The sequence below is a fragment of the Rattus norvegicus genome, chromosome 13 (assembly GCF_021556685.1).
Source record: "Rattus norvegicus strain SHRSP/BbbUtx chromosome 13, alternate assembly SHRSP_T2T, whole genome shotgun sequence".
In the NCBI taxonomy this organism is placed as follows: Eukaryota; Metazoa; Chordata; class Mammalia; order Rodentia; family Muridae; genus Rattus; species Rattus norvegicus.
Window position 1 is genome coordinate 46,225,578 of NC_141546.1, and position 27,423 is coordinate 46,253,000.

The 27,423-nt window shown below is 47.2% G+C and overlaps 1 protein-coding gene across 4 annotated transcripts in view; it reads left to right on the forward strand.

The window, feature by feature from the left end:
* Nucleotides 1-27,423, forward strand: part of Lemd1 (LEM domain containing 1) — a 65,969-nt gene that overhangs the window by 21,218 nt on the left and 17,328 nt on the right. Inside the window, exons 1-4 of one of the 4 annotated variants that reach the window (XM_087579812.1) lie at nucleotides 12,728-12,795; nucleotides 14,340-14,460; nucleotides 15,015-15,134; nucleotides 19,517-19,587. In XM_087579812.1, the coding sequence (XP_087435938.1) occupies nucleotides 14,379-14,460; nucleotides 15,015-15,134; nucleotides 19,517-19,587 (273 nt within the window). In that variant the 5' untranslated portion in view covers nucleotides 12,728-12,795; nucleotides 14,340-14,378. Of the gene's footprint in view, nucleotides 1-12,704; nucleotides 12,796-14,339; nucleotides 14,461-15,014; nucleotides 15,135-19,516; nucleotides 19,588-27,423 lie in introns of those variants that run through there. The other 3 variants (NM_001402597.1, XM_087579811.1, XM_087579813.1) reach the window with 3 other exon arrangements.

The window sequence follows — 27,423 nt, forward strand, 5'->3', positions numbered from 1 at the left end:
TGGCGTCCGGGATTTGGAGGGGTGTGTGCTTGCACGTAGCAGCTCTTCTTTTTGGCCACTTTACTCTTGGCTCTGGGAGCTGTGTTTCCAAGATGATGGGCTGGTCGTTCCTGTCCTACAGGAACCAACTAAATGTCTGTAAGGACAAGAAGAAACTGTCCAGTTTTCACTTCCTCTGTTCTTGTCCATGCCGCCCTGGACCCTGACAGCCCCAACCTGTAAGTTTTTTGCAGCTGTACTCTCCTAGTTACAGGGTGGGTCGATTTCCACCGCCAAGAAGCCATCAGAGCCTCTCTATGGAAGCCTGAAGTTGAGGATCAGACATGCCCCATAACCATTGGTCCCCGTAAGCCCTTCGGAGGACAGAAGCTGAAGAATTCTATGTGGGTTGGTCAGCGCTGGGGTGGGTCTGAAACTAGGGACTGTTGGGTCAGCAAACAGCACAAAGAATGACTTGCTCCTCAATGTCAGGCCTGTAGAGAATTCATTTTTCTCTGGAAAGCGAGGGGCCTGAGGATTTGCCGCTCTCGGGATGCTTCTGTCTCTCTCTCGCTCCCTGCTCAGGGGCAATGGGATTTGAGACAGACGCTGGCTGGCCCTGCTGCCATCAATATGTGTCCCAGCCCTGTCCAATGTCTGCTCTGTAATGAGTAGTGCTTCGGAATGTCACCTCCATTAATGGGAAAGCGACACCTGTGCACAGCCAGAGCCACCTCTCTGTCTTCATTAGGCAGTCCGCAGCCTAGCTGCAGGCCGCTCTGGCTCAGTGACAGATGACAGGCAGAGGAGTGAGAGCAGAGACTCCTGCTGTCCAGGATTCATTCGCAGACAGTGACCCCAAATGCCCCCTCCCCCAACAAACACCAAAATAGACAGCTGAGAAAAATGTCCTTCTGGAGCAAGGTGCAGCAAGGACAGTTTAATAGCTAGAAAGCAGGCTAAAGAGAACAGAGGAGCAAATTCCTGGGACCGGTGCCTTCCCTTGCCTCTGCTCTCCCATTTGGGCTGGGTTGTGGGGTTCTCTGCCTCTCTACCATTCCAAATATCTTCACAGCCCATCATTTTCTCTCTTCTAATAAATCTGTTTGCTATGCAAGTCACAGAGTGAGATTGGAACAGATGTTCTGATTCTAGATTTCTGTCTATCCCAGGCCTACATGTCTCCCAGCAAACCCCTGTTCCCTTTAATACTTTACCTTCTTGTCCTCCTGACGTAATGGGGCAGCCACAGGAGCAGAGCCACAGAATGACTGGAGACGTTGGCATGGCTTCATAGGACCCTTTTCCTCATAAAATTTGTCCTTAAAAAAAGGCCAGCATGTAGCTGGGTGGTGATGGCACATTCAGGAGGCAGAGACAGGTGGATGGATCTCTCTGAGTTCGAGCCAGCCTGGTTTACAGAGAAAGTTTCGGATGAGTCAGGGCTGCACAGTGAAACTCTGTCTTGGAAAACAAAAACAAAAGGCTAGCATGAAGGGACCTAAAGACAGTCACAGCACCCAGGAGGACGAGAAAGGGGATCAAGAAATCCAAGTCAGGGGGTTGGGGATTTAGCTCAGTGGTAGAGCGCTTGCCTAGGAAGCGCAAGGCCCTGGGTTCGGTCCCCAGCTCCGAAAAAAAGAACCAAAGAAAAGAAAAAGAAAAAAAAAAAGAAATTCAGGTCAGCCTGGACTGTGCGGTGACGCCCTGTCTCAAAAAACCAAAGCAGGGAGCTGGCGAGAGCCGGGTTTGAGTCTCAGAACCATATGGTAGCTCAAGTGTGTGTAATTGCAGACATCTAACTGCAGACAATTTGATGGTTTCTTCTGGCAAGATAGACATGCAGGCAAAACACCATAAACATAAAATAAAAATAATTTTAAAGGGCTGGGGATTTAGCTCAGTGGTAGAGCGCTTACCTAGGAAGCGCAAGGCCCTGGGTTCGGTCCCCAGCTCCGAAAAAAAAGAACCAAAAAAAAAAAAAACTTTAAAATAGAAAAAATAAAGCCAGGCTTGATAGAAGGTTGTGCAAACATAAGAACATGTGTTTGCATCCCCGGCGTCCATGTTAAAGCTGCATGTGTCTTTTGTCCCAGCACTGGGGGAGGCCCAGACACGAGGATCCTTGGACCCCATTGGCCATCCGGTCTGGCCGGAATGGTGTGCTCTAGGTTCGATGAGAGACTGTCTCAAAAACTAAAGTGAATTTGAGATCAGCCTAATCTACAGATGGTGTTCCAGGGCAGCCAGGCCTACACAGAGAAACCCTGCCACCAGCAGCGAAGTGAAGAAGAAGAGAGAGCTCAGTAGTTAAAGAGTACTTTACTCTCTTACAGAGGACCGGGATTTGGCCCCCGGTACCTGATGGGAGCATACAACTACCCCACATTCTGCTCCATCCTCTCTTGGCCTCCATGGGGACCAGGCACATATGCAGTGCACCTCCATACATAGAGACAAAATATTCACACACACACACACACACAAAATACACATAAATACAGTTTAAAAGTAATGTGAAGAGACGTGGCCTCTGATAGTCCTTCTCGGAATTCCCAGAAGACTCCTGACAGCAACTGCTGGTCTCCACATGGATGCACACATCTGCACGTGTGCCTGCACTTACGTGTGCACACACTCATGAATGTATGCATATAACACCACAACTGGAAATGCCATTGGCTCCTAAACATATCATTGGCTCCTAAACATATTATTGGCTCCTAAACATATGACATATGGACACACACACACACACACACACACACACACACACACACACACACACGGGGGGGCAGGAGGGGAGGGGAAGAGGGAAGATAAGGACTGAGGACTCAGGCATAAAGCAGTCTTACAATTTTCATTGGAAACTGATTAAAGAAAAAGATTTTTTTTAAGTATCCTGATTGCTGTAGGTGCTGGAAGGTGGATGGAGGAGTGCCAGCTTCAGCTGGGCTTGGAGTCATCTGAAATTGCCGTGGTAACTGCTGGTCCAGACTCTCCGCTTAGCATCTTGACTGGGGAACTAGGGATGGGGAGAAGAGGCTCCCTTGCCTGGACCTCACTGGGAAAGGATGAGGGGAAACCCTGTGGAATACGAGTCTCCCATAACCTCTCTTCCTTCTGTGAGGAAAGGTACCTATGTCCATCACGATCTTCAAGCCACATACCCAAGTCCTCACATCTCCTCACTCTGCCTGGGATCCACCGCCAGTTCCGACCGTCTCTTCCTTCTAAATCCCATTACATGGACTGCTCCCATCTGCTACTGCCTGAGACTAAGGACCCGTTCCTGCCCGGCCTCTCCAGGCCCCTCTGCTCCTCACTCTATGCTGCTCTAATCACCCTGACTCTCCAATTCTAAACCATCCATCCTCCTAGCCCACTCCTCCCCTCCTAATATCCTGTCTCCATATTGTTCTGTGAAATTTCCTAGTTCACTCCTTTCTGCTTGCTGATCTGCTTTCTCCTCCTATGCCAAATACTCCGGGGATCAGGAACCTCAGACACTTTACACCTGAATCCATAGCAACAAGAACCGGGGCAGATCTGTAGTAAGGCTCAGGAAACATTTGTTGAACAAATGAATGAATGAATGAATGAATGAATGAATGAATGAATGAGTGGCCTGCTGAAACCTGATGCAACCCATGCACCCTGCTCTGCCGCATCCTTATCATCCTCTCCAGAAGAGCTTAAAGGTCCTTCTCAGATGCAGCCCTTGTCATGTCACTCCTCCAACCTAAGCCCTTTGGTGACAAGATTGTTGAAATGTTGACACCTATTGGAGCCGGGCAAGTGCTCTGTTTGTTGGTTTAATCAAATGTGAATGTCGGTTACAGCCCCAAATATGCTTAAGTTGTTTTAAAAATTACAGACACAAACAAAAGCTTTCAGTAGCTCCCACCGTCTCAGAATAAAGCTGCTAGGCCAGCATCTGAGGCCTTTTGCAGATTGGCCCCTGCCAGTCAGCCTTTCTGGCTGTCCAGATGCCTCCCACCCTCACAATGCTCAGGAGACATCCACACCTCAGAGTTGTAGGGGAAGCTATGGTTCCCGGGAACTGATGCTTTTTCCGTTTCCCTTGGTGAGTACAGAACGGACGAGCACACTTGTGTGCTTCTAGAGAACTTTGTCTTGCTGGAGATCCCTCTCAAGTTCCTCTAGGTGCGTAGACCTCGTTCCTTCCTGTGCTTGCTATTTTCTGGTTTCTTTTGCTTCCACTATTATTGTCTGTCTTTGGCGGTGACAATCCTCACTTTGAGTGCCCTTTGCAGTTGTAAGGACAGGAGTAGATGTCCCATAATGCCCTCAGTAGAACATCTTGGTTTGTTTCTTATTAATAGGTGTTGTCTTTCCCAAGTGCTTCTGGGGGGTATAAACCCAGTCCTCTGGCGTGCTCTCACTCAAATGTCACTGACAGAAAGCAGCTCCCTGGCTAGGCTGGCTTTTATAAGGGGGAGGAACCACTTTGAATTTCCTATGTAGAGGAGAGGAGAGGCGTCTTCTCTCACTAAGCGTCCAGACATAGTTCATGGTTCCATGGCGGTGTAGTAAGATGTCTTCCTCCCATCGTGAGCACTTGCAGAATAGTGTGGACTGTGCCTGGCCCTGAGTGGCAGGGTAGGCGTCTGACACAAATGGAGGCATTGCTACAAAAGGTCCAGGTTGTGAATGAGGCAGGGTCATCCAAGCCTAAGTTTCTAACGCCTCCATAGATCTATCCTAGAGTCCTCCGGTGTACCTTGCCCAACCCCAAAGGAGATCCTGGCAGTCCAGAGCTCTTTTGCAATCCCTCCACTACTGTTCATGGAATAATGAGGGGTGGGAGCGGGGGAGGAACCACAAACGTCCCTCTCTGCTTTCTGTCTGTTCTGCCCTGCCCAGGGTTGTCATTGCTCACCTCAGCTGTACAGCTGTCACCCTCCAGACACCTCCAGGTGCCTCCCCTCAGCAGTAGCAGGCCAAATAATAGAAAGACCGTAGAAACAGAAGAGGTCTGGGGGCTGCCATCTTTCCCAGAAATTGCCCAGTGTTCTGCCAGCTATCTCAACTGTATCTATTAGCTGCTTCTCTAAAGCCAGCCAGGTCCTGTCCCCATTTCAAGTATTAACTACGTGCCCTTGGCTAGAATGCTCATCTCTGCTTGATGCTTGCCTGACCTCCTCCAGAAAGTTATCCTTCGTCAGTGGTGATCAGGCTCTGCTGCTAAGTGTGTGTGAACGTCCATGCACTGGGGACCTCAGGACCTCAGAGTGGATGCCAGGGCTCTACTTCCAGCCCCAGAACTTTGACCTTACACTTACGTTTGTTTCCCCTTGTTTATTTTGAACATAAAAAATGCTTTAGAATATAATCCTTCTGGGTCTACAGTCCCATCTTTTTTTTTTTTTTTTTTTTTTAGTTCTTTTTTTCGGAGCTGGGGACCGAACCCAGGGCCTTTCGCTTTCTAGGCAAGCGCTCTACCACTGAGCCAAATCCCCAACCCCCTACAGCCCATCTTAGATGCTGCTTTCCTTCCTTTCTTCTTTCCTCCTATCTTTCCTTCCTCCTTTCTTCCTAACTTCCTTCCTTCCTCTCTCTCTCTCTCTCTCTCTCTCTCTCTCTTTCTCAATTCTTTTTTTTTTTTAAAGATTTATTTCTTTATTATATATAAGTACACTGTAGCTGTCTTCAGATACACCAGAAGAGGGCATCGGATCTCTTTACAGATGGTTGTGAGCCACCATGTGGTTGCTGGGAATTGAACTCATGACCTCTGGAAGAGCAGTCGGGTGCTCTTAACCGCTGAGCCATCTCTCCAGCCCCTCTTTCTCAATTCTTAAAATTCTATTTAATGTGCACTGGTGTGAGTGTATCAGATTCCCTGGAACTGGATGGAGTCACAGACAGCTTCAGGATGCCATGTAGGGGCAAGACGTTGAACCTGAGTCCCCCCAAAGATCAGCCGGCACCCCCAACTACTGCTCTGTCTCTCCAGCCTCCTTAGAGGCCTTTCTAACCCACAGCTTATCTAAAACTTCCTGCATGTAGATTTGTGCCCAAAACCTCTGGCGGTGGGCCGTGAGCCCCCAAGATAGTCACTTGCCAGCATTAGAGCCTTGCCTTGCTTGTCTTCAGGATAGACCTGGAGGCTAGAACCATGTTGGTGTTCAGCAGCGGCTTGGAAAGCAGAGCAGATGGGTAGCGTCCTATCTTTCTGTGGCAGCGAGATCTCTCCTTAGAATCCATGTTTTCTGTGGTTTCCCAGAAACTCCCTTGGCTGCCCACCAACCACACTTGATAGAATGACCCTATTATTGAAGATGCCTTCCACTTCGGTCACAGGAGAAATCAAGTTGGAACTGACCAGGAAGTTTACTCCTTTTTGGAGAGCGCTCATAGTACCGTAAGGTGCTAAGCGTTTGGCGGGGTGGGGCTCATGGTTCGTAATCATCAGTCTTATTCAACTGTGAGACCTGCGAGCTACAGTAACAACAGGCTGTGAGTGTGATGGTGATATGAATGTTATGAGGATAGCCAGCTGCCTTCTGGTTGGATTTCAAGGACCACTGCACAAGAGGAAACCCATGCCTGGTAAATCTGACCAAGGATCATGACCGGAGCATACAGGCCTCAGGTGAACCTACCGCTATATTTTACTAAATGCACATGGCCTCCAGCTGCCCTCTAACCTCATATCGCCACACCCGTAGATTAGTACAACTGTGACATTATCAGAGAACTTTCTTTAGAGTGTAGGGTGTCTGTCTCAGCTAGGGTTTCCACTGCTGCGAAGAGTCACCATGACCAAGGCAACTCTTATAAGGGACAACATTTAATTGGGGCTGGCTTACAGGTTCAGAGGTTCAGCCCATTAATATCATGGTAGACATGGTATTGTATGTAGTAGGAGCTGAGAATTCTGCATCTTGATCCAACTGCAGCCAGGAGAGACGGACTCTGGCCAGACTTGAGCATATATAGGAGACCTCAAAGCCCACCCCCACAGTGGCACACTTCCTCCAACGAGGCTACGCCTCCTACCAGTTCCATTCCCTATGGGACAAGCATATTCAAACCACGACATTGTCTTTAGAGTGCTCAGCCCCAAGTGGGACAGGTATATCATACTTCCCCCAAAGCTCAGGGTCCATTGCGGAATACGGGTCAGAAAGATTTAAAGAGACAGAGGCTGAGGAGGACCAGAAACAAAGTGTATTCTAGGCAGGATGGCACCATCGTACTCAGAAACACACAGCAGCTGTGGTCGCCTGCATACGACTAAGTCAATCAACACCCCAACATAGGGGGTAGAGGCTCACGTGTTCCTAGTCCCAGCTGAGGAACTATGGACAATAGATGACTTTTTGGGGAAACAATTTTCTTTAAGAGTGTGGTCCCTGAGGTCAACCATCCTTTAGGAGTGTGTGGTCCCCACCCCGTGAATACATCAGCAGCACATGTTAGACTCAGTGGGTTTAAAAAACAAAAACATAGGAAAGAACGGGCAGAGGAGTGGGAGCAGAGGAGCTAGGAGGAGTTTGGAGTGAATATTATCAAAATCAGTTGCATGTTCTCATGATAGTCTCAAAGAATTAATAAATATATTCAAAAGAGCACTTTGTGTGTGGGGTCTGACATACAGTCGCCGAGGCTGCTTCTCTGTGTCCCCAGTGCCATCCAAACATCTCTGACAACTCCTTGGGTTAGTGAACCCCAGCACTAGGGGAAATCAGGGCGGAATTGTGCACACTTTTAACCCTGCCTCTCAGGAGACAGAGGGAGGCAGATCTCTGAGTTCCAGGCCAGCCTGGTCTACAGAGCCAGTTCCTGGACAGCCAGGGCTACACAGAGAAACCCTGTTTCCAAAACCAAAACCAAAACCAAAACCAAAACCAAAACCAAAACCAAAACCAAAACCAAAACCAAAACCAAAACCAAAACCAAACCAAACCAAAAAACCCCAACCAAACAAAAAAAAGCAAGGAAACAAACAAAATAAAACAGAACAAAAAAGGGGTGGGTGGAGAAAAGAAAAGAAAAAAGAAAAAGAGGAAAGAAAATCACTAGGGAAAGTTCACATCTAGTTTTGTGTTAGAATTTACCAATTTGATTTACTGAAAGGGAAAAAAACGCATGTTTTTAATTTTTTAAAAATTTTTATTTAATGTCCCTTTGTTTTCCTGGTGTCCTCGGAGGTCAAACTTGAGGACTGGATCTCCTGGGACCTAAGTTACAGGTGTTTCCAAGTCTCCGCGTTGGTGCTGGGAGGCAAACCCAGTCCTCTGCAAAGAGCAACAAGTGTTACTTGCTGGTGAGCCTTCTCTGTAGCCCCAGTGGTGAGTTTGTTGCGTGTATACTTACCACGGTGTTTATACAGTGGCCATTGTGTGACTTTCTCTTTGGTTTCACACATCAGTGGTCATTGTGTGACTTTCTCTTTGGTTTCACACTTCTTTGTTGGGATACCCCCACCCTCTTCCCCATGTCTGTTACTGGGAAGTCCCCTCTCGGCCTCCACCTACTCCCATCTCACCTTCAGCCACTTCATGATTCCAAACGCTCCCCTGCCTGGAGTCTGTAACCATAGAGCCCCCCCCCCCCCCAGCACACAGTTCCCAGCACTGCTGTGTTGACCCAAGGTGAATGGCAGCGGCAGCAGCCCCTCCCCTTGCCTTCCGCTGCTCCTCATCCCTGCCCAGTTGGCATGGGCTCCAAGACTACTAGTTAATTTTAATGTTAGCCGAAGAAAGATTAATTAGGGAGGCAAATTTGTCTAGAAGGTGTAATTAATCCCAGAGCCAAACAGAAGAGACCGTGGTTATCCGTGTCGCCGGTGCCTTCAAGGAGGGTGCCATCAAGGTTGAGAAGACTTGTGCAGACTCACTTCTGAAGTGTAGGGCTGCGTAGACCACACTGGGTAGGCTCCGTTCTGAGACAAGAGACAGCAACAGGCGGTGCCTATCTGAGAGAGCAGAAAAGACATCCCTTCAGGTGTCCTGGTCAGGATTATCCTTCGTCCTGCTGTGTTAGGCCCCCCCCACACCCCCAACCCCCAGTAGCTTCTAGACTTTTTGCTCGTTGCCCTTTACTGTCAAATCCTGTTTAATCTAAAAGGGACATGAGAGCCACATCCGGCTTTGAAACTTCTAAAATGTGCCTAAAGGTAAAAGGCCAAGCCCTTTAATGTCTCCCACAAATTCCCGACAGTTTGGCCCTAGGCTACCTGACTGCTTTTCCTTCTCACTCCCTGTCCTCCTGGCTGTTGCCAGGGGCCCTTGTTACAAAAAAACATGGTTTCTGGAAAGCTCAGCCTGAATGACACTTAGGGCTTTCCTATTGATACTTGTCTTATTTTCTTTTAATGATCTGTATTTTTTCCCTCTTAGCAGGGATGCCGAGCTCTTCAATGATACTCTTGTTTCTTTCCCCGCTCCTTGCCCTGATTTAAGGCAAGCATCATGCCAACTCCAGTGTAAGTGATGGTCGATAATTGTTGAGAGGAATTCTTCAGTTCTTTCAGAGGTGGTGGCAACAGGCTTTGCTCATTGAAACCCAAGCTTACCCAGCCTCCCTGGAGGAGGGGCGTGCACTCAGCTTGGAATACCTGAGGTGGCTGTGGTAACCCCTGTGCCTTGTAGCTGAGGCTCTGAGGCAGGTGGCTTCCAGAACAGAGCAGAGACGGTGAATGGCTCAACCTGAGGCTGACAGCTGCTGGTCTTTGCTTTGGCTGATTTCCCCCTTTGCAAATGGTTTTTGGCAATTGAAACTGCAAATCTACTATCTGCTCCCCTATGTAAATTGCATTTACATTTAAATTGTATATTCTTCCGAAGGATGGGGTTAGTAAATAACTGGCAGATTAAGCTGGAGGAGAGGAAATTGTGCCCCTATCAAATCTGAGACTGAAGTGACATCTGGCTTTTACTACTTCCATTCTTTTGGTTTAATAACAGCATGTGGCATTAAGAGAAGAGAAATTGGATCTACATTTTAATGAAAGGAGGAAACTCTCAGGACTTAGATACCTTATCGTGTTGAATACCTAGTCGATTGGCAATTAAACCTGCCTTAAGAATGGGGTGGAATGCCTTCTCGGCTGTGGGGAGAATAAAAACAAAACCAAGCCAAAGCCCAGGACCACACAGATAAGACTGACAGAAAGGCTGTGCACACGGAGGATGAGTATTTCAGGATCTCACACAGGAATCCTCGATGGAACAATGCTGACAATGGTACCATGCATATGCATGAGGGGAGCTCGGGAGGGGAGAGCTGTAGACCCCAAGGTCTGTCGAAGATAGAGCAGGAGGCTCAACCCACACAGGCTGGCAAAGTCCTGCTAATTGATCCTTTTTTAACCCACTGGTTTCAAATGCCAGGGGTTTGATCAAGAAAAACAAACACAAACACAAACACACACACACACACAGACATATACACACAGACACATACACAGATACACACACAGACACACACAAACACACACACACAGAGACACAGACACACACACACATACACAAACACACATACACACACAGACACACACACAGACATATACACACAGACACATACACAGATACACACACAGACATACACAAACACACACACAGAGACACAGACACACATACACACAAACACACATACACACACAGACACACACATATACACACAGACACACACACACAGACATATACACACAGACACATACACAGATACACACACAGACATACACAAACACACACAGAGACACAGACACACAAACACACATACACACACACACATACACACACACACACACACACACACACACACACACACACACCATGCCTGTCTCATTCCAACAGCTTCACTGTTTAAAATGGAAGCGATTCCACCTGCTGGCTGATTTTTGTTGAAAGCGATGCTGGGCCATGTAAACAAAAATGCTTCTGCATCCTAATAAGGCAAGCCTATCATTTATTTGCTTTGATTGAAACAAATGTGTCAATTTTCCAAGCCTTTGTCTGGTGAATCCAGTGTTTGGATGTTGATAAAAATGATCACATCATATGTTTGGAAACTGCTGCTCTATTCAAAACTTTGGAGTCACAGTCTGGGAGCCACTTAGCCTCCCTGGCCATCCACCGCAAGATGCTCCGCTCTTTCCCAAGGCCCGGAAAAGGCTGTAGTCATAGGGCTACATAGGAAGTCTAAATGGGATGGAGCTTCTCGGGGGAGGAGACGATGTTGAAGCTCTGAGGCCAGGGTGCACAGATAATTAGAAGTGGAAACGTATAGAATATACTAGGTGCCAAATACTTCCTGTGTTTCAAGTCCTTGCCTCTTGTCAGTTGCATAAAGACAGTTTCTGCTGCCATTGCCATAGCAGATAAAGGGGGGACTTGGTCACCGGCAGATGGTAAGGGACAGAGCTGAGCTTCGACTCCAGGTAGGCGTCCTCTGTTCCCTTTAAACCCTTTCAGATGCTCCCCTTCCCCTGCTGTTTAATGAACACATTGTGTTTCCTCACAGTTACATTTTGTCTCGCATAATCGTTTTGGAAAAATCACAGCAGTTTTTCTCGAAAGATTCCAGCTACTAGTATGACAGATATCCCCTTAAAATAAAGCAACGCTAAGATCTACATTTTGCAATGTAATGATATGTGTCTCAGCTGTCTTGAGCACATCCAGAGAATGGAGTGAGACTTGAACATGTTTTAACGAGGCCCAAACCATGACTTCTGTATGGTCAGCACAGGCCCTTCATCCTGATTCTTCTAATTAAAAAAAAACAACATTTATCTATTGTATGTGCATGTGTGTGGTATGCGTGGACACTTGTGTGCCACAGTGTGGGTATGGAGTTTGGAGGACCGACCGACAACTTTCAAGTGTGGGTTCTTTCCACCATGCGAGCCTTAGGAATGGAACTTAAGTCTTCAGGTTTGGTGGCGAATGTCTTTACCCACTGAGCTACCTGCCGGACCATCTTGATTCTTCTTTTCTTTCCGTTTCGTCTTATTGTGTCTTTGGGTTTTTAAATTTTTTTAATTATTTATTTATGTATATGCGTTTGCTATAACTGTCTTCAGACACACCAGAAGAAGGCAACAGATCCCATTACAGATGGTTGTGAGCCACCATGTGGTTGCTGGGATTTGAACTCAGGACCTCTGGAAGAGCAGTCAGTGCTCTTACCCACTGAGCCATCTCGCCAGTCTGTTTTATTTTTTTATTATTATTTTTTTTTATTTTTTGAGACAGGGTTTCTGTCTGTAACCTTGGCTGTCCAGGAACTTGCTCTCTAGGCCAGCCAGGCTGGCCTCAAACTCACAGAGCTCTGCCTGCCTCTGCCTGTGGGATTAGAGGAGTGTGTCTCCACCACCACCCAGCATGATTCTTATTTTATTAATGGAAAAATCCTTCATGTGGATCCAAGTCTCTTCCACTCTCCTGTTTCCCTGTGGGTCTTGGTTGGTGGCCTGGATGCTGGCATTTGCTTTCCATCTCTTTTCTCCTCCATTCCTTGGTACCGCGTGCAGCTCCTTGCTCCCTGTGCTCCATGGTGCCTTTAGTTAGTCTCTCTTCGCCTTTTCTCCTTGGCGCTCCACCTCTGACGCTGGCCAGCGCCTCCTTCTGTTTGAGCGTAGCTTTAATCCCTCATCTGATTTTGTCATCAGTGTTGCTGGGGTGAGGGTATGGTGCTGATGTCACACTGTCAGTATTATGAGTACCACAATGTCTAACAGGCAGAGAAGGGGCCATCGTCCGTGGCAACCCTTGGGTGAGACTCGCCCCGCTAAAGTAACCAGACTGATTGTGCATAGACTGCAGACAACCATGTGAAGGGGTGAGTGGGTTAATCATCCCGTTGGATTCCGTTTGAATATCTGTCTTCCATATGTGTGTTCCCTCTGGGCAATTGTCTAATGTCACTTGAAATTGATGAGAGCTCTCTGGAAGGTTATTTTGGGGAAGCAAGGGAAACAACAGACAACTGTTCTCTGGAACAAATGTCGGCCGGATCTGCCTAAGTGTGCCTCCAGTACAAAAAAAAAAAAAAAAAAAAAAAAACCTGAGCTGCTGAGCCCTTTACCTTTCCGGGGTTAGACTTCTGCTTTCTTGAAAGGTTCATCAAGCTCCCAAGCACACGGAGGAGGAGGAGGAGGAAGCTAATGTTAACCAAGACTATGTTTGTGAAAAGAAGCATAGTTTGAAGCACAAAATTGCCCGGGCGCTCTGTCCTAGGTCACAATTCCTGTTTTTTTCCAGCTCGTTTATGATGTGCTTCCTAATTGGACATTGACTGAGCACCGGTTAAAAAGTCATTTCTTCGAACGGGGCCCGATCTTCCAGTGCCGAGCGCTTAGCTTGTTTTCCCTGCGATATTAAAATTCCTTGAAAACCTCTTAGAAACGAGGAGCAGTAAACAAGTCCCGTGTGGCAAAGCCTTCAAAAGGGTTCTGTGAATGGGTGATCCTACCTCTTTCCCAACTTTATTAAATGGGTGATGGAGTCAGTTTTTTGGGGGGGAGTAGGAATCAAGAGATAAAGGGGATAAAGCAAATTGAGTTAGGTTATACAGGTTTAGACAGACCAAGCCCTCGCAAACCTATGTGCCTCAATCTGAGTTAAGAATTAAGTGTTGGCTTTTGCCAAAGGCCAGTCCACCAACCACACAGTTTCCTTGTGGTTGATTGAAAACCACCACGACAACATAGCTCAGTTGGTTAAGTACCCTTGCCTGTCCACCCACGTGGCGAGGGAAGAAAACTGATTCCGAAGTTGTCCACTGACCCCCCACGTGTGCATGCACTGTGGTACCCGCCCATCTCCACATGTGTATATGCACACATGCACAAAACACGTGTAAGTGGAAATTGTAAAATCTTATAAAAAATTGCATCTCATTGTGCTCAATGCACGCATGAAACCGGCTGCAGCCCGTAATCCTGGACTGCTCTAAGCTCCCCCCCCCCCGTCCCCCACCGCAGCCTCATGAAAAAGAGGGCAGAGATAAATAACTCTTCTAGCTCACCGAAAACAAATCTCTCTTGCCTCGTTCATATTTAATTAACGGCTTATCCTCGGGGCGGCTTGAGGCCTGGGCAGAGAGCAGTTGTGGAAATATTTTGCTCATTTTATCCAGGTAAGTTTTCTCACCTTACTTGAGCAGAAAAGTTAGAAATCACTGACCCTCAAGAACCTGGGCTAGAGTGGAAGCCTGTCAAGTGGTTTACCAAGGCTACCACCAGTCCCAAGCAGGAGACTGGCAGACAGCAAGAGGGGGCAAGGAATACCTTAGCCCTGTGGACCGGCAGGGGGATGCAGCTATGAGTCTAGCTGTGGTATTTGTGAAATTACCTTGATGATCTTAATATTTTCCTGCTTCAGGGAATCGGCTGTCAGAGAAGAGGCCACTTTTTGATCACCATGGTGGATGTGAAATGTCTGAGTGACTATGAATTGCACAAGCATCTTAAGACGCTTGGGTTCACGCCTGGCCCAATACTACGTATGCCTGCGGTTAATATCGGGGGCAGGGTGGGGGCGCTTCATTGCTGCTTACACGCTACTTCCAAAACTTAAAGCAGAAAAGTAGAAGGAACATATGTGGTAAAAACCACTGAAAACAGAGAGGAAAACAGCCATATGGAGGGAAGAGGTAACAGACAGTCTAGGTCCTTACAGACAGGAGATACAAGGCCAGGGAGGGAGAGGGGTTGTTTTTATTTTTTAATTTCTCAATGCTAAAAAGTCCAATTCTTTATCATATTAGCCCTCTTGGGTTTTTATATGTGCCCTCTATTTTCATTATGTCTCTCCCTCATACACGACTTTGTCCCCGCTGCTCTCAGAAGGACCCAGGACCTGGTTGTTGATAACCTGTAGAAATTACCTGTTTGCGTAATGGTAAGAATGAGTTGAGTGGCTCTGGGGTCCGTCTCATTGTTAAAAGCCGTACTTAGCCAATAATGTAAGTTCCTAGAAGAGAGGTCTGGGTTAGAAAAGATTTCAAACCCTGAATATACAACACAGAACGGTTTAATTCTCCGTGTTTCTTCTCAGCTTCCACCAGAAAAATATATGAAAGAAAGCTAGTGCAATTGCTGGCCTCGTCTCCCTGTGAATCTGTCATGAAGAGACCCAGAAGGCTGCCTGGCTCTGAGGACAGCGATGACAGTGAAGGTACCGTTGTCTGCGGTGCTGCCAGATGGCAGCTTCACATTTATTAATACCCCGTCCAGCGTGACTTACACACCGAAAGTGATGCGCATGCTGACCTGTGAAATAGCCGTGTGGCCTCTGCGCACACAGCCTACAAAATAAGCTCCCCTAGGCTGCAAAGGAATCTGTGCGCCGAAGTCTCTATTCACACCGAAGACGGGCTGGGTAGGATATTGGGGGGGGGGCAGGGAGGACTGGCTGGTGTGCACATCCTTCACCTAAACCAGAGTCAGTTTATGTATGGGGAGTCCTTAAGATTAGCTCCTAGAGTCGAGAGCTTCCAGCCTTCCGAGAGGTCAAAAACTCTGCTTTGTCTCAAACGGATACATTTTTTTTTTACTACGGTTTTGTTTGAATTAAGTGATTTCATGCCCAGAAAGGATGAACCAGCTTGTACTTCTCTGGAACTTCTCACACACAAACTGCCTAGAGCAGCTTTGGAGAAGAGTGGGTGGGTGGGAAGCCGTGGCCCCTGGGGTACCTTAACTTTGCCCCCACTCCCCCTGCAAGCACACTACATAAGCAGCATAAAACATGCACCTGTAGTTGTCTCTGTCCTCAGCGCGCTTTGAGGATGGCCTTGGAGAACATCACTCTAGATCCCACAAACATTTCCCCGGAGCCCCTGGGAAACAGTACCTAATTCGGCCCACCCCTGTCTTCCAGACAGGATGTGAACCAGACCCTTTATCCCTCACAACACTTAGCTGAAGTCAGAGCGCAAGAGTGACTGGCCCCAAATCACATCACTGGGGTGTGGCTCGAGAAGATGAGCCACATCTTCTCGATGTAGCACAATGAACCAGAACATCCATCTTCAATAACGTCACTCTGTCCAGCATCACAGAGCAGGAATTCAGTGGATGTTTGAGAGTAAAGAACAGAACAGTCAGGGTTGTGGGTGTAGTTCATGTAGTTCAGTGTAGGGCACTTGACTAGTGTGTGTAAGGCCCTGAGGACCACTTGGGCACACACACATGCACATACATGCACATACAGGTACACATACACACATGCATACACATGCACACATACAGACATGTGCACATAAGCACACACATACACAATGCTCTCGTGTGCACATGCACACACATACACACTTGCACACACACTTGTACACTCACATACACACATGCACAGATGTGCACACACATACACATGCATACACATGTACACACATGAGTGCATAAGCACACACACATACACACATGCGCTCGCTTGTGCACACACGTGCATGCACACACAAACAGTGACAAAATTAAGACCTGAACTCAGGACTGACTGCCTCTTAAACTTGTGCTTACTATCTAATAGCCTGTACTTCATAAACATTTTGTATTTTGGACCATGTGGGATCTGTACAAAAGGACAATTTCCCATACTTATTAACAGTTTGATTAAACAGTCCAAATGGTATGGGGGAAAAACTTGATATTGAATGGACACAGAGATTTTCCCAATTGGCACAGTGAGCTCATTTCAAAAGGATGGCAGGATTTAGGGATATACCCCACTGACCAGTAGGTAGGCCAGCATACAGGTAACCTTGGGATAGCCAGTATATACAAAGGACCTTGGGACAAGTGGCTGTCTCAGACTGGGGTCGTCTCCATTTTCTCCTTGGGGGAAGAAGCTTGGGGGACCTGCAGTCAGCCCAAGCTAGTTCTGGCCAAGGATCCCCTCTTCACTGCATGTGTGGTTTCCAGGGCACAGCCTCCACAAAGGTGTGTTTCTGCTGGGACTGCAGAAGATTGCTTCCCATTGGTGATATTGACTGTTTCCACTGGGTCTCCCGGATGCTGACTTCGAGGCCAGAGTGGAGGCTCTGCTTCACCGTATGCTTAGGTGAAGCCCTGGATTACCAACTGCCAGTGCTTGCCCCAGTCACAAAACCGTCCAGAGGAGGCCTGAGTTGTGTATTTAAGGTCAAGTTTGTCACCTGAGCCTTCTAACACATTGGAATGGAGGGTTGAACCATTCCACCCCACTCCAGTGTGTGGAATGGAGGCTTTACCTGGGAACGGCCTATGAAGAGTCAGCCTGGATCCAATAGATTCCAAAAACACCTGCTGGGGTGAGCAGTGGGACTAGAGGACGGCAAGGACAGAAAGCTCCTCAGGTCTCACGAACAACCAGTTATTGGATTTTTCTCACTTTCAGTCACTGTTCTGGGCAGTGGGGGTTTCGGTTTAATTGTTTGACCCCTTTTGGTTTTTTGAAGGGGAGGATGGGAGATATGTTTTTGTTTTGTTTTTTAAAGATTTATTTTATGTGAGTACACTGTTGCTGTCTCAGACACCAGAAGAGGGCATCAGATCTCATGATAGATAATTGTGAGCCACCATGTGGTTGCTGGGAATTGAGCTCAGGACCTCTGGAAGAGCAGTCAGTGCTCTTAACCACTGAGTCATCTCTCCAGCCCAGGAGATATTTTTTTTAAGATTTATTTTATTTATTATATATATAAGTACACTGTAGCTGTCTTCAGATACACCGGAAGAGGGCATCGGATCTCCTTACAGATGGTTGTGAGCCACCATGTGGTTGCTGGGAATTGAACTCATGACCTCTGGAAGAGCAGTCGGGTGCTCTTAACTGCTGAGCCATCTCTCCAGCCCGAGATATGTTTTTTAATACTGTGTAGCACTAACAGTTCTGGAATTCAGTACATAGAACAGAGCGGTCTTGGATTCGCAGTGATCCTCCTGTCTCAGCCTCACTATCGATGAAATTACGGGTGTGTGCCACCACACCTGGTCAGCAACCTCTTCTCAAAATTCTCAGGTTCAAATGCCCTGCTGTGATGGAGTGTTGTGTGTAGCTTTTCACTACCCTGCCTAGCTCTGAAATTGGGCCGAGTTACCTGCCCCTGCCTAGCTCCCCTTGAATCCACCGATATAAGACACACAGTTGGGGTTGGGGATTTAGCTCAGTGGTAGAGCATTTGCCTAGCAAGCGCAAGGCCCTGGGTTCAGTCCCCAGCTCTGAAAAAAAGAAAAGAAAAAAAAAAAAGACACACAGTTGTTCATTTCCAACTTGCCTTCTTGGCACAATAGCTGGGTGCTGCTATCTCTGACCTGGAAAATGTACCCTTATCAATTTCTTATCTCCATACCTCCTACCTGCCCTAAATTTTAGTGGCTAGTCCCATCTAGCCCTTGCTAAAAGCCCCTGACCATCCGCCTGTAGAAGCTGCCCATATGGCTAGTCTGTTTTGAGATCTCACATGGGTCTTCAACCTTTCTCCATCAGAAGCTTGGTGAAACTCCTCTCCTCCTTGCAGCTCCCTGCTTGCCCCTGGAAGTCCCGCCTGTGCCTTTCACCCAGCAATTGGCCTATGGCTTTCTTTACTGACAGATCAAGAACCAATTGGGGAACAGGACCTTAGCATTAGAACTGCCCCTACAGTGGAGCCTCTCTACAATCCCATCCCTGGGGAGGCTGAGACAGGAGGGCCTTAGCTGGAAGGTGGAGCCTGAACAAGTAGTGAAACCTTGCTTCAAAACATCAAAAGCAAAATAAAATGCCTTCATGAGCATCTAGGCTGAATGCACACCAGCAGAGTCCTCCCTATACCCCAGCACTGACTCCTTCCTACATCCCAGGACTAAGTCCTCCCTACATCCCAGGACTGAGTCCTCCCTACATCCCAGGACTGAGTCCTCCCCACATCCCAGCACAGAGTCCTCCCCACATCCCAGCACAGAGTCCTCCCCACATTCCCGGAACACAGTGTCCTCCCCACATCCCAGCACAGAGTCCTCCCCACATCTTAGCACAGAGTTCTCTCCACACCTAGCACTGAGTCCTCCCTATATCCCAGCATTTATTCCTCCCTACATCCCATTGTGGACTCCCCCACCACACACACACACAAATCCCAGCACAGAGTTCCCCCCACATCCCAGTGTCACTATGGTCTGCTTTCTGCTGTCGGCCATCCTGCCATTCAGAAAGCTACTGGCTTCCCTTTCTTCAGGGTGCTGCTCTAGATAGGAGGCAGAAAGTCCTTCCTACCCTGGCATTTGGGGACACACAGAGCTCACAGCTGGCTTTCAGGGACAATGCTAAACTGAGAACAACAGCCCTCAGAAAGCCTGCTAGCTTATATCTCTCAGAGGTGTGCAAACATGACAGTCAGCTATGTCCCCACAGGAGGCCTGAGCGTGTCTCACTAAGGCTCCCGCAGCTCCAGAGGAAGGCGCTTTTCTCTATAAAGGGCACTGTGAATTTTCTTCCCCTAGTGGAAGCGCCCTGTGGCTGAGAAAAAAAAAACACTTGGTGTTTATTTCTTCTGCTGCCTCATCTGTTCTCGTGGCCTTGTTTTCCTTTTGTTTCCCCAGATCCATCCGTAAATATCATTTTGAAAGGAAATATCAAATTCTCAAAAAACAAAGGCAAGGAAGGCAAGAAGGTAGGACCAATTCTAATGCATGAATACTTCTACACATATGTTAGAAATAAAAATTAGCACTCTCAGACACATTAAAAAAAAACTCACGACATTCTGTTTGAATCATAAAGTCCTAGTTTAGACCTGATTTTAAAAAAAAAAATTCGGGGTTGGGGATTTAGCTCAGTGGTAGAGCGCTTGCCTAGCAAGCGCAAGGCCCTGGGTTCAGTCCCCAGCTCAAAAAAAAAAAAAAAGAAAAGAAAAAGAAAATTCATCTTTTGAAATGTTTGTTTTGTGTGTGTGTGCTAGCCAGGACCCAGAGTATCGATGTCCCTTTTGCCCCACTGTGAAATCGTTGCCATGGGCCCTCCAGCGTCACCCTATCCCACACCATCTCCTCAGCCCTCAGCCCTCACACACTGAATTCTAGGCCCACTAAGAACACAGGATAAATGTGTTCGTTCCCTTTGCCAGCTAGATATTGAGATGAGGCTTCCCCTCCAACTGACCACAGTGCAACTGGAGGCCAGGCATGTGAGACGGCTCCCTCAGGAGAGACCTGGCTGGGTTAGGGTCCCTGTCCACTGATGGTTTGTGGCATGCTTCGGGGAAACCAGTTAGCAGGCTGTGCCTGTTGTCAAGTGGAGGCAGGCCTGTGCTGTCTGGCGCTGCGCACAGAGAGGAGCTGATACTGAGGAATTCTCACACTGGACTCTCCTGGCTTCTCTTCCTAACCCCTGCCTCTTACTGTTTTGAGGCATCTCTCTGATGCCTCTGCTTTTTGGCTTTCTTAGCTTCCCCACTCCAAGGGCTTGCTTCTTCTTTTTTTTTTTTCTTTTTCTTTTTTTCGGAGCTGGGGACCGAACCCAGGGCCTTGCGCTTGCTAGGCAAGCGCTCTACCACTGAGCTAAATCCCCAACCCCCAAGGGCTTGCTTCTTGATGGATGTCTTGCTCTCTAAATAAATGTCCTCATGCTCGAGACCCCTAGCTTTAGCCCTCTCGTCTTCGTTTCTTATGCGGCTACCCCTTGTTACCTCCTCCTGTGCTAACTCCTCCAAGATCCTCCTCAGGCGTAGGCCTGTGTCAAGTTGATTTATTCCTTCACAGTCTCTGCCCTTCCCTCCCCGCTGCTGCATCCACTCGACAGATGACCCCTCACAGCTTCGAGTACTTTGTAGATTGGAGGGATGCGTTTACACCTTGCTACATCCCCCCCACCCCCCGCTACTGTGTACAGCACAGACATCAGGAGCAAACATCCCCGTTTCCATCCAGCTGCACAGGTGGCCATTGCTGCCCCGCATCAAAGCCCCCGGACCTCTTGTGGAATGCCCACTTCTCATAGCAATGTATACATAGAGGTTTCTACATTCTTGAGATTAGAATCATGTTTTTAAACTTACTCCAGGCAGGGCTGGGTGGTTTGTACCTTTAATCTCAGTACTCAGGAGGCTGAAGCAGGAGGATGGTGAGCGCCATACTAGCCTGGGCTGCATAGCAAGACCCTATCTTGCAAACCCAGGCAACCAACCAAAAACCAGAGGCTGATGATGTAACTCAAAGCAAACACTTGATTGGCTTATGTAAGCCTGGGACTCCGTCCCCAGCCTCCACCCGACAGAGACCTCTCTTCTGTTCTCCCGTACTCCACCCCAACCCGTATTGTTACTGGTTTGTTTATTTGTTTTTAACCAATTGCAAAATCCCCAATTGGTTTTTGCCCCTGACTTTTCCCAGTCCTAGCATAGATCAATCAGCAGAGGCTTAGCCAGTCCCACCACTCGCTTGCTCCACCCTCCGGAGACACTCCGTACTTCCTGTGGCTCTCCTCCCTCCTCACCCTCGCCCAGTGGGTGCACCTGGTATTTCCTTCAGTGTCTCCTGAGCCTCCGTGCCAGCTGCTGCTTGTGCCTGGAGTTCTCTTCATTCTTCTCATTCCCGGCTCTCTTTTCCTCCCACTGTTAAAATCCTGTGATTTTGTAAGAAATGCTTCAAAGGCCACTCATCTGAATCCCTTTGAAAAGACACTTTACCTCACTCATTAGCTGAACCACCGTCACAGGGTCCTGCGCCTGACGGGAGCCTAAAATGTATTCCGCTGAGCCTATCACACACAGTTTTACCAACAAATGGGTTAGTTGCAATTGGATTCTAGTATTTAAACTACCCGAAGAACTTAGATAAATGAAAAGAAACCCCAGGTATAAACATGGCGATAGCTCCCATTCAAAAACAGCTCGCATTTGATGAGGTGATTCTGAGCAAGTACCGCATTTTCTAAAAGGATTTTTTTAAAAAAAGTCTACTAAATGGCTCACAAAGGTATCCATCTTTTCTATTCACTAAACCCCGGTTCCTCAGAAAACCCTTTTGTCTAGATCTTACAAAGATGGCTACAGTAGAAAAAGCAACCTGCATACTTAAACCACCTAAGCTTGGAAGCAGGGGCCCGCAGTCTTTTACACAAACCCGAGACAAAGCTGCATTGATATTTCGACTGGTGGTGGAATTAAGTAGGAAGTATGTGATGGCGGAGGATCCTTTAACGTGAGGAATTTATATAAGCCATTCGGATTCTTCAAGGGGCCCCGGCACATCTGCTCCACTTTAAATCTGGAAGTGGAGGTAAACAAACGTTCAGGTTGCCACGTAAAGATGCAGAGAGTGTGTTTATTCAGACACTTGTACCTAGACCGCTATTTGGAGCAGTGGCCTGCACCAAATAATCTTGTCCACGTCTAGAAAGAGAGGGCTCGTGTTTGTTCAAAACATCCTTTCATCTTAGAGGGCTCCATAGTGAAGCACGGCTCTCCTGAGACGTGGTCTATGGCAGCTGGTGCACCCTTCTTTACCTAGTGACCGCGTAGGTTGTCAAACCACTGACATAGCCTGCTGATGTAGTCATTAAGACCACTCACAAAAGCCGGGTCAGGGATGAGGTGCAGCCTGGTAGCAAGTGCATGCTTAGTGAGGGACACAAACTAGCCAGGTCCTTGAGTAGAAGTCAGTGGTGCTATTCCTCTGACAGGGACTGGAAATGCCTCATCTTTCTACTGTTGGGGCGAGAGCTAGGTTTGCAGTTATAACTCAGGCTCCCCTGTCTCCTCTTTCAAAGGGATTTACAGTCAACCGAGATGTAACGGCCTCCAGTAGCAGCTCCTGTAAAGTGGGGTTTGAGTAAGGTACTTTGTGTTTTACCATCCAAATGGAGATGAAGAGTAAAAGGGGGTTACAAGTCAGGGAGACTAGAACAACAAGAATAAGGCAGGACTGACTAGGTCAGAAGGAGACTCATGGTCTTCTGGGTTTAGGGCCAGTTCCAAGGACTGAAGTATATGGGTGTGCACACCTCACTTTAAGAGCATGGCTGTAGGCAAAAGCCACAGGGCGGCTGGGGAGCTCATGGGCATGGGTATGAGGTGGGGTGTCTTTCTGTCTGTATCTCTCTGTCTGTCTCTGAGTCTTTGTATATATGTGTATGTGTGTGTGTATGTGTGTGTATGTGCGTGTATATGTGTGTGTGAGTGTGTGTGTGTGTGTGTGTGAGAGAGAGAGAGAGAGAGAGAGAGAGAGAGAGAGAGAGAGAGAGATGGAGCTCTGCCGACCCCTCTGAGGTTTTCTTGTTTCTGCCCAGAGATAACTTGCTGTTTGTGACCATAGCCTCAATACTCCCTGGTCTCCAGCCTGGGGGTGGGGGGTGGGTTCCTCTCATTTGCCACCTTTCCTAAACATTTCACTCCTGGCTTCTCACATGTGCCCCCTGCCTAGGGAATCATCTGCTTTTCCACACACTTTGCCTCTAGGCTGGGAAATGTTGAACGGACCAAGCTTCTTCGTTTTTTGCCCTGAGTTCAATTCGTCTCTATGCATAGGAAAATTGACTTCTTGGTCTCTACCGGCCTGTTTGGAAGGAGCCTTGGTCCTACCCTGAGGAAGATGGTCTCTCTCTGATTTCCTATTCCTCACCAGATGCGTTGCCTCTTAGACATTACGACTTGGAGAGACAGAGCTTCGGTCACAGTGGGTGGACAAGTTCAGAATATGATCAGACAATCCTTCCAGCCAGGCTCAGCCCATGAGCTAAGTGTCACTTCTGAGTACCAGGCATTGTCTTAAATCTGCTTGAGGGTGCAGAGAGAGAGAGGCATAGTTTCTAACCTGAAGAAACCCTTTTCGGTTTTGAGACAGCATCTCTCTCTATAGCCCTGTTTGGTCTGGAATTAGCTATGTGGATTAGGCTGGTCTTGAACTCACAGAGATCCACTTGGCTCTGCCTCCTGAGTGCTGGGATTACAAGGTGTACAGCACCATGCCCTGCTATGAAAAAAAAAAAACTTTAAAATGTGCTCTAAACACAATAAGACATTTCAAAACTATGGGCTCTAGAGACAGACTCTCTGGGCTCAATCCCAGCTCTGCCACTCACTTGGATAAGTCCCCAACCTTGCTGTGTCTGAGCTTGCCATCCGAAAGTGGGTTAATAATGGCCTCTGCCTTGTAGTGAGTCGTGGAGCTTGAGTTCAGCCATATAAATCAGACTGGTGACATAGCTCGGAACAGAGTAGTTATGCCACCTAATAAAAGATACTTAGCTCCAAATAAGAGCTATTGTTTTTGTTAGCAGGGTTGTTCTATAAAAAGCACACTATTTAATTATCTGCAATACACAATAACGCGGTTAGTGGGGGAAAAAGCAAGGAAATGAAAATAATATCTTCAGCACCAAGCTCTGGATGATGCAGAATATGACTTACCAGCATGCCCGGGGGATGTTTATAAAAGTAAATATTCAGGCATAATTAAAGACTGCTTTCAGGGTTGGGGATTTAGCTCAGTGGTAGAGCGCTTGCCTAGCGAGCGCTTGCCTACCAAGCGCAAGGCCCTGGGTTCGGTTCTCAGCTCCAAAGGGGGAGGGGGCGGCTTTCTGCGTGTGACTGAAACATGTTGAACTTTTTAAAACTCTGTATAATAAACAAGTCACAGTGGCGCACACCTGCAAACCTAACACCTAAGACACTGTGGCAGAAGCACTCCAAGTTCCAGGCTAGCCTGAGCTACAGAATGAGAATTCTGGCTCAAAAAAATAAGACAACATTCAGAAAAGCTTATGTCCCCCTCCATCCCCCCTCAACTCCCCCCTTGAGGACCCCTCCTCTGAAACCTCATATCTACATCCTTGCCCATTTCTTTGAACTTTTAAAAGTTAAGTTACTTTGCACTCATTTCACAGGTACATAGTGGCAAGAGTAGTAAAGAGAAGTCTGTACTCTTTTACCGGAGCCCGAGGCCATTGCTACCATGTGTCACTTTTGCTGTTCCATGGGTCCTGTCTCTGAACCCTCTTGAGAGCAAACTGCACAAGAAGCCTCCAGGGCTGGAGAGATGGCTCAGGGGTTAAGAGCACTGACTGCTCTTCCAGTGGTCCTGAGTTCAATTCCCAGCAACCACATGGTGGCTCACAACCATCTGTAATGAGATCTGATGCCCTCTTCTGGTGTGTCTGAAGACAGTCAGTGTACTCATACACATAAAATAAATAAATCTTTAAAAAAAAAAAAAAAGAAGAGGAAGAAGAAACAAGAAGCCTCCAGCCCTCAGACAGGCGCTCTGCTGTCTGGCTCCAGAGATCCAGCTAAAACCAATTGTACCTCCAACGCACAGACCCCGCCAGGCTTCAGTTACTGTCTCAACAGTGTCCTTTTGCTTCCTGGTCTACCACCATTCATTCCAGAAACGCCTGTCACCTCTAGTTCTCTGATCCCTTCAGTGTCCTTCATCCTGGCATAGCAATGCCTGAGCCTCTCCCTATAACTCATGCCCCGATCAGTTTTAGAGATCAGTGCTTCCCTTCTGTTGGGTTAGTATGCTCTAATTCAGTTACAAACTATTCTCAGTACCAACTGTGTGTGTGTGTGTGTGTGTGTGTGTGTGTGTGTGTGTGTGTAAGAGAGAGAGAGAGAGACCTATACTCTTTTCAAAAAGAAATGGAGAATTCGACTCAATTTTGACCGCTCCCTGCCGTTAGCATCAGAGCCCACAGGTTGAGAGCTCAGTCTCCCAAAGGGCTTTTGTCATAGGTGCCGACCCCAATCCTTGACTCTACTGTGCTTCTGATGGACCAGCTACCTTGGTTCCTACGAACCCTTTCATAGACCTGGTAATTGGTGAGAATGACTGACAGACCTCAGGCATAGTGTTCTGGATAGTTTTGTGTCAGCTTGACACAAGCTAAAGTCATCTGAGAAGAGGGAACCTCAACCGGGAACCCGGATCCATAAGATCGGGCTGTAGGGAAGCCTGTTGGGGCCTTTTCTTAATTACTGATGGACTTTCCTATCATTTCCTTCCTGAGAACATACATCTGTCTTCATTTTATCGAAAGGAATTTCCTGCTGTCCTCTCCATAGGACATTCACGGGACAGCTTCATGGGCAGTAGATACCATTCATCATAACTCATGAACTTAGGCATGATTTATTGGAGATAATTATTGATCATGGGGCTTCCTCCCTGAAAGAGCTCCTTGGCTCTCCTTATAGATGAGGAAATGTACAGGAAGGAGGTGATGTCCCCAAGAACACATAGAAAGCCGGAAGAAAAACTGGAATAGAATTTCTATTTCCAATCTTCATCCAGTTGTATTAAATGACCAAAGGGGAGGAAAGGCTGTCTTAGTGATGAAATTGCTCCCCCTGGTGTCTGACTTTAGGCAGTGCAGGAGGATTTGGCAGCAAAGGCTTCTTTAGGATTATTGGTTTTTTTTGATGGTGGACCCGTCCAGTTGCAGACCAAGGCTATGGGACACAGGTCGACACATCTAAATATGCAAATCAAGAGATGGAATTTGCCTAAGTGGAGAGTAAAAAAGTTGAGTTCTACTAAGTGGGATGTGGTGACAGTCCTTCAATCCAGCTCTTGGGAGGCAGAGACAGCTTGGTCTATGAAGCTGGTTTGAGGACACCCAGGGTTGCATAGTGACACCTTGTTTCAAAACAAGCCAACAAGGAAATTCAGCATTGCTAGATTTAACTTAATTTAACTTTTAGTTTTTTGATACAGGGTTTCTCTGTGTAACACACTTGCTATCCTGGAACTGGCTCTGAAGACCAGACTGGCCTTGAATTCAGAGAGTTCTTGGTCTCAAGAGTTCTGGGATTAAAGCTGTGAGAATGCAAGCGTACACACACACACACACACACACACACACACACACACACACACACACACACACAGAGAGACAGAGACAGAGACAGAGATCTAATTTTATAAGTGTGGTGATGGGATGTGTTGTTCGTGATTGTAAATGGAATTTCTCTTGTTAATTTCTGATAAGATTGAGCATCTTTTCTCATTAATTTTTCATTTGTACTTTCACATTTATGAAATGCCTGTTCATGTCTTTTGTCCTTTTTAGTAGATTGTTTACCTTATTGGTTAATAGGTGTGACTTAGATATTGTGGATTTCTGTTATTTCTTTGCAATGAATGTAGCGATACCCTCTATTTGCTTTTCTTTTCTTTCCACTCTTTTCTTGCCTTTCAAAAATATTTTTAAAATGTTTATTTATTTTATGTATGAATACACTGTTGCTGTCCTCAGGCACACCAGAAGAGGGCATGGATCCCATTACAGATGGTTGTGAGCCACCATGCGGTTGCTGGGATTTGAACTCAGGACCTCTGGAAGAGCTCTTACCCACTGAGCCATCTCTCCAGCCCTCAAAAATGTTTTTTTTTTTTAAAGAATGTCTATATGGTACTAATCCAGATTTACCCATAGTTTTTTGATTATTTGTGATAGGTGTGTGTGTGTGTGTGTGTGTGTGTGTGTAAGAGAGAGAGAGAGAGAGAAAGAG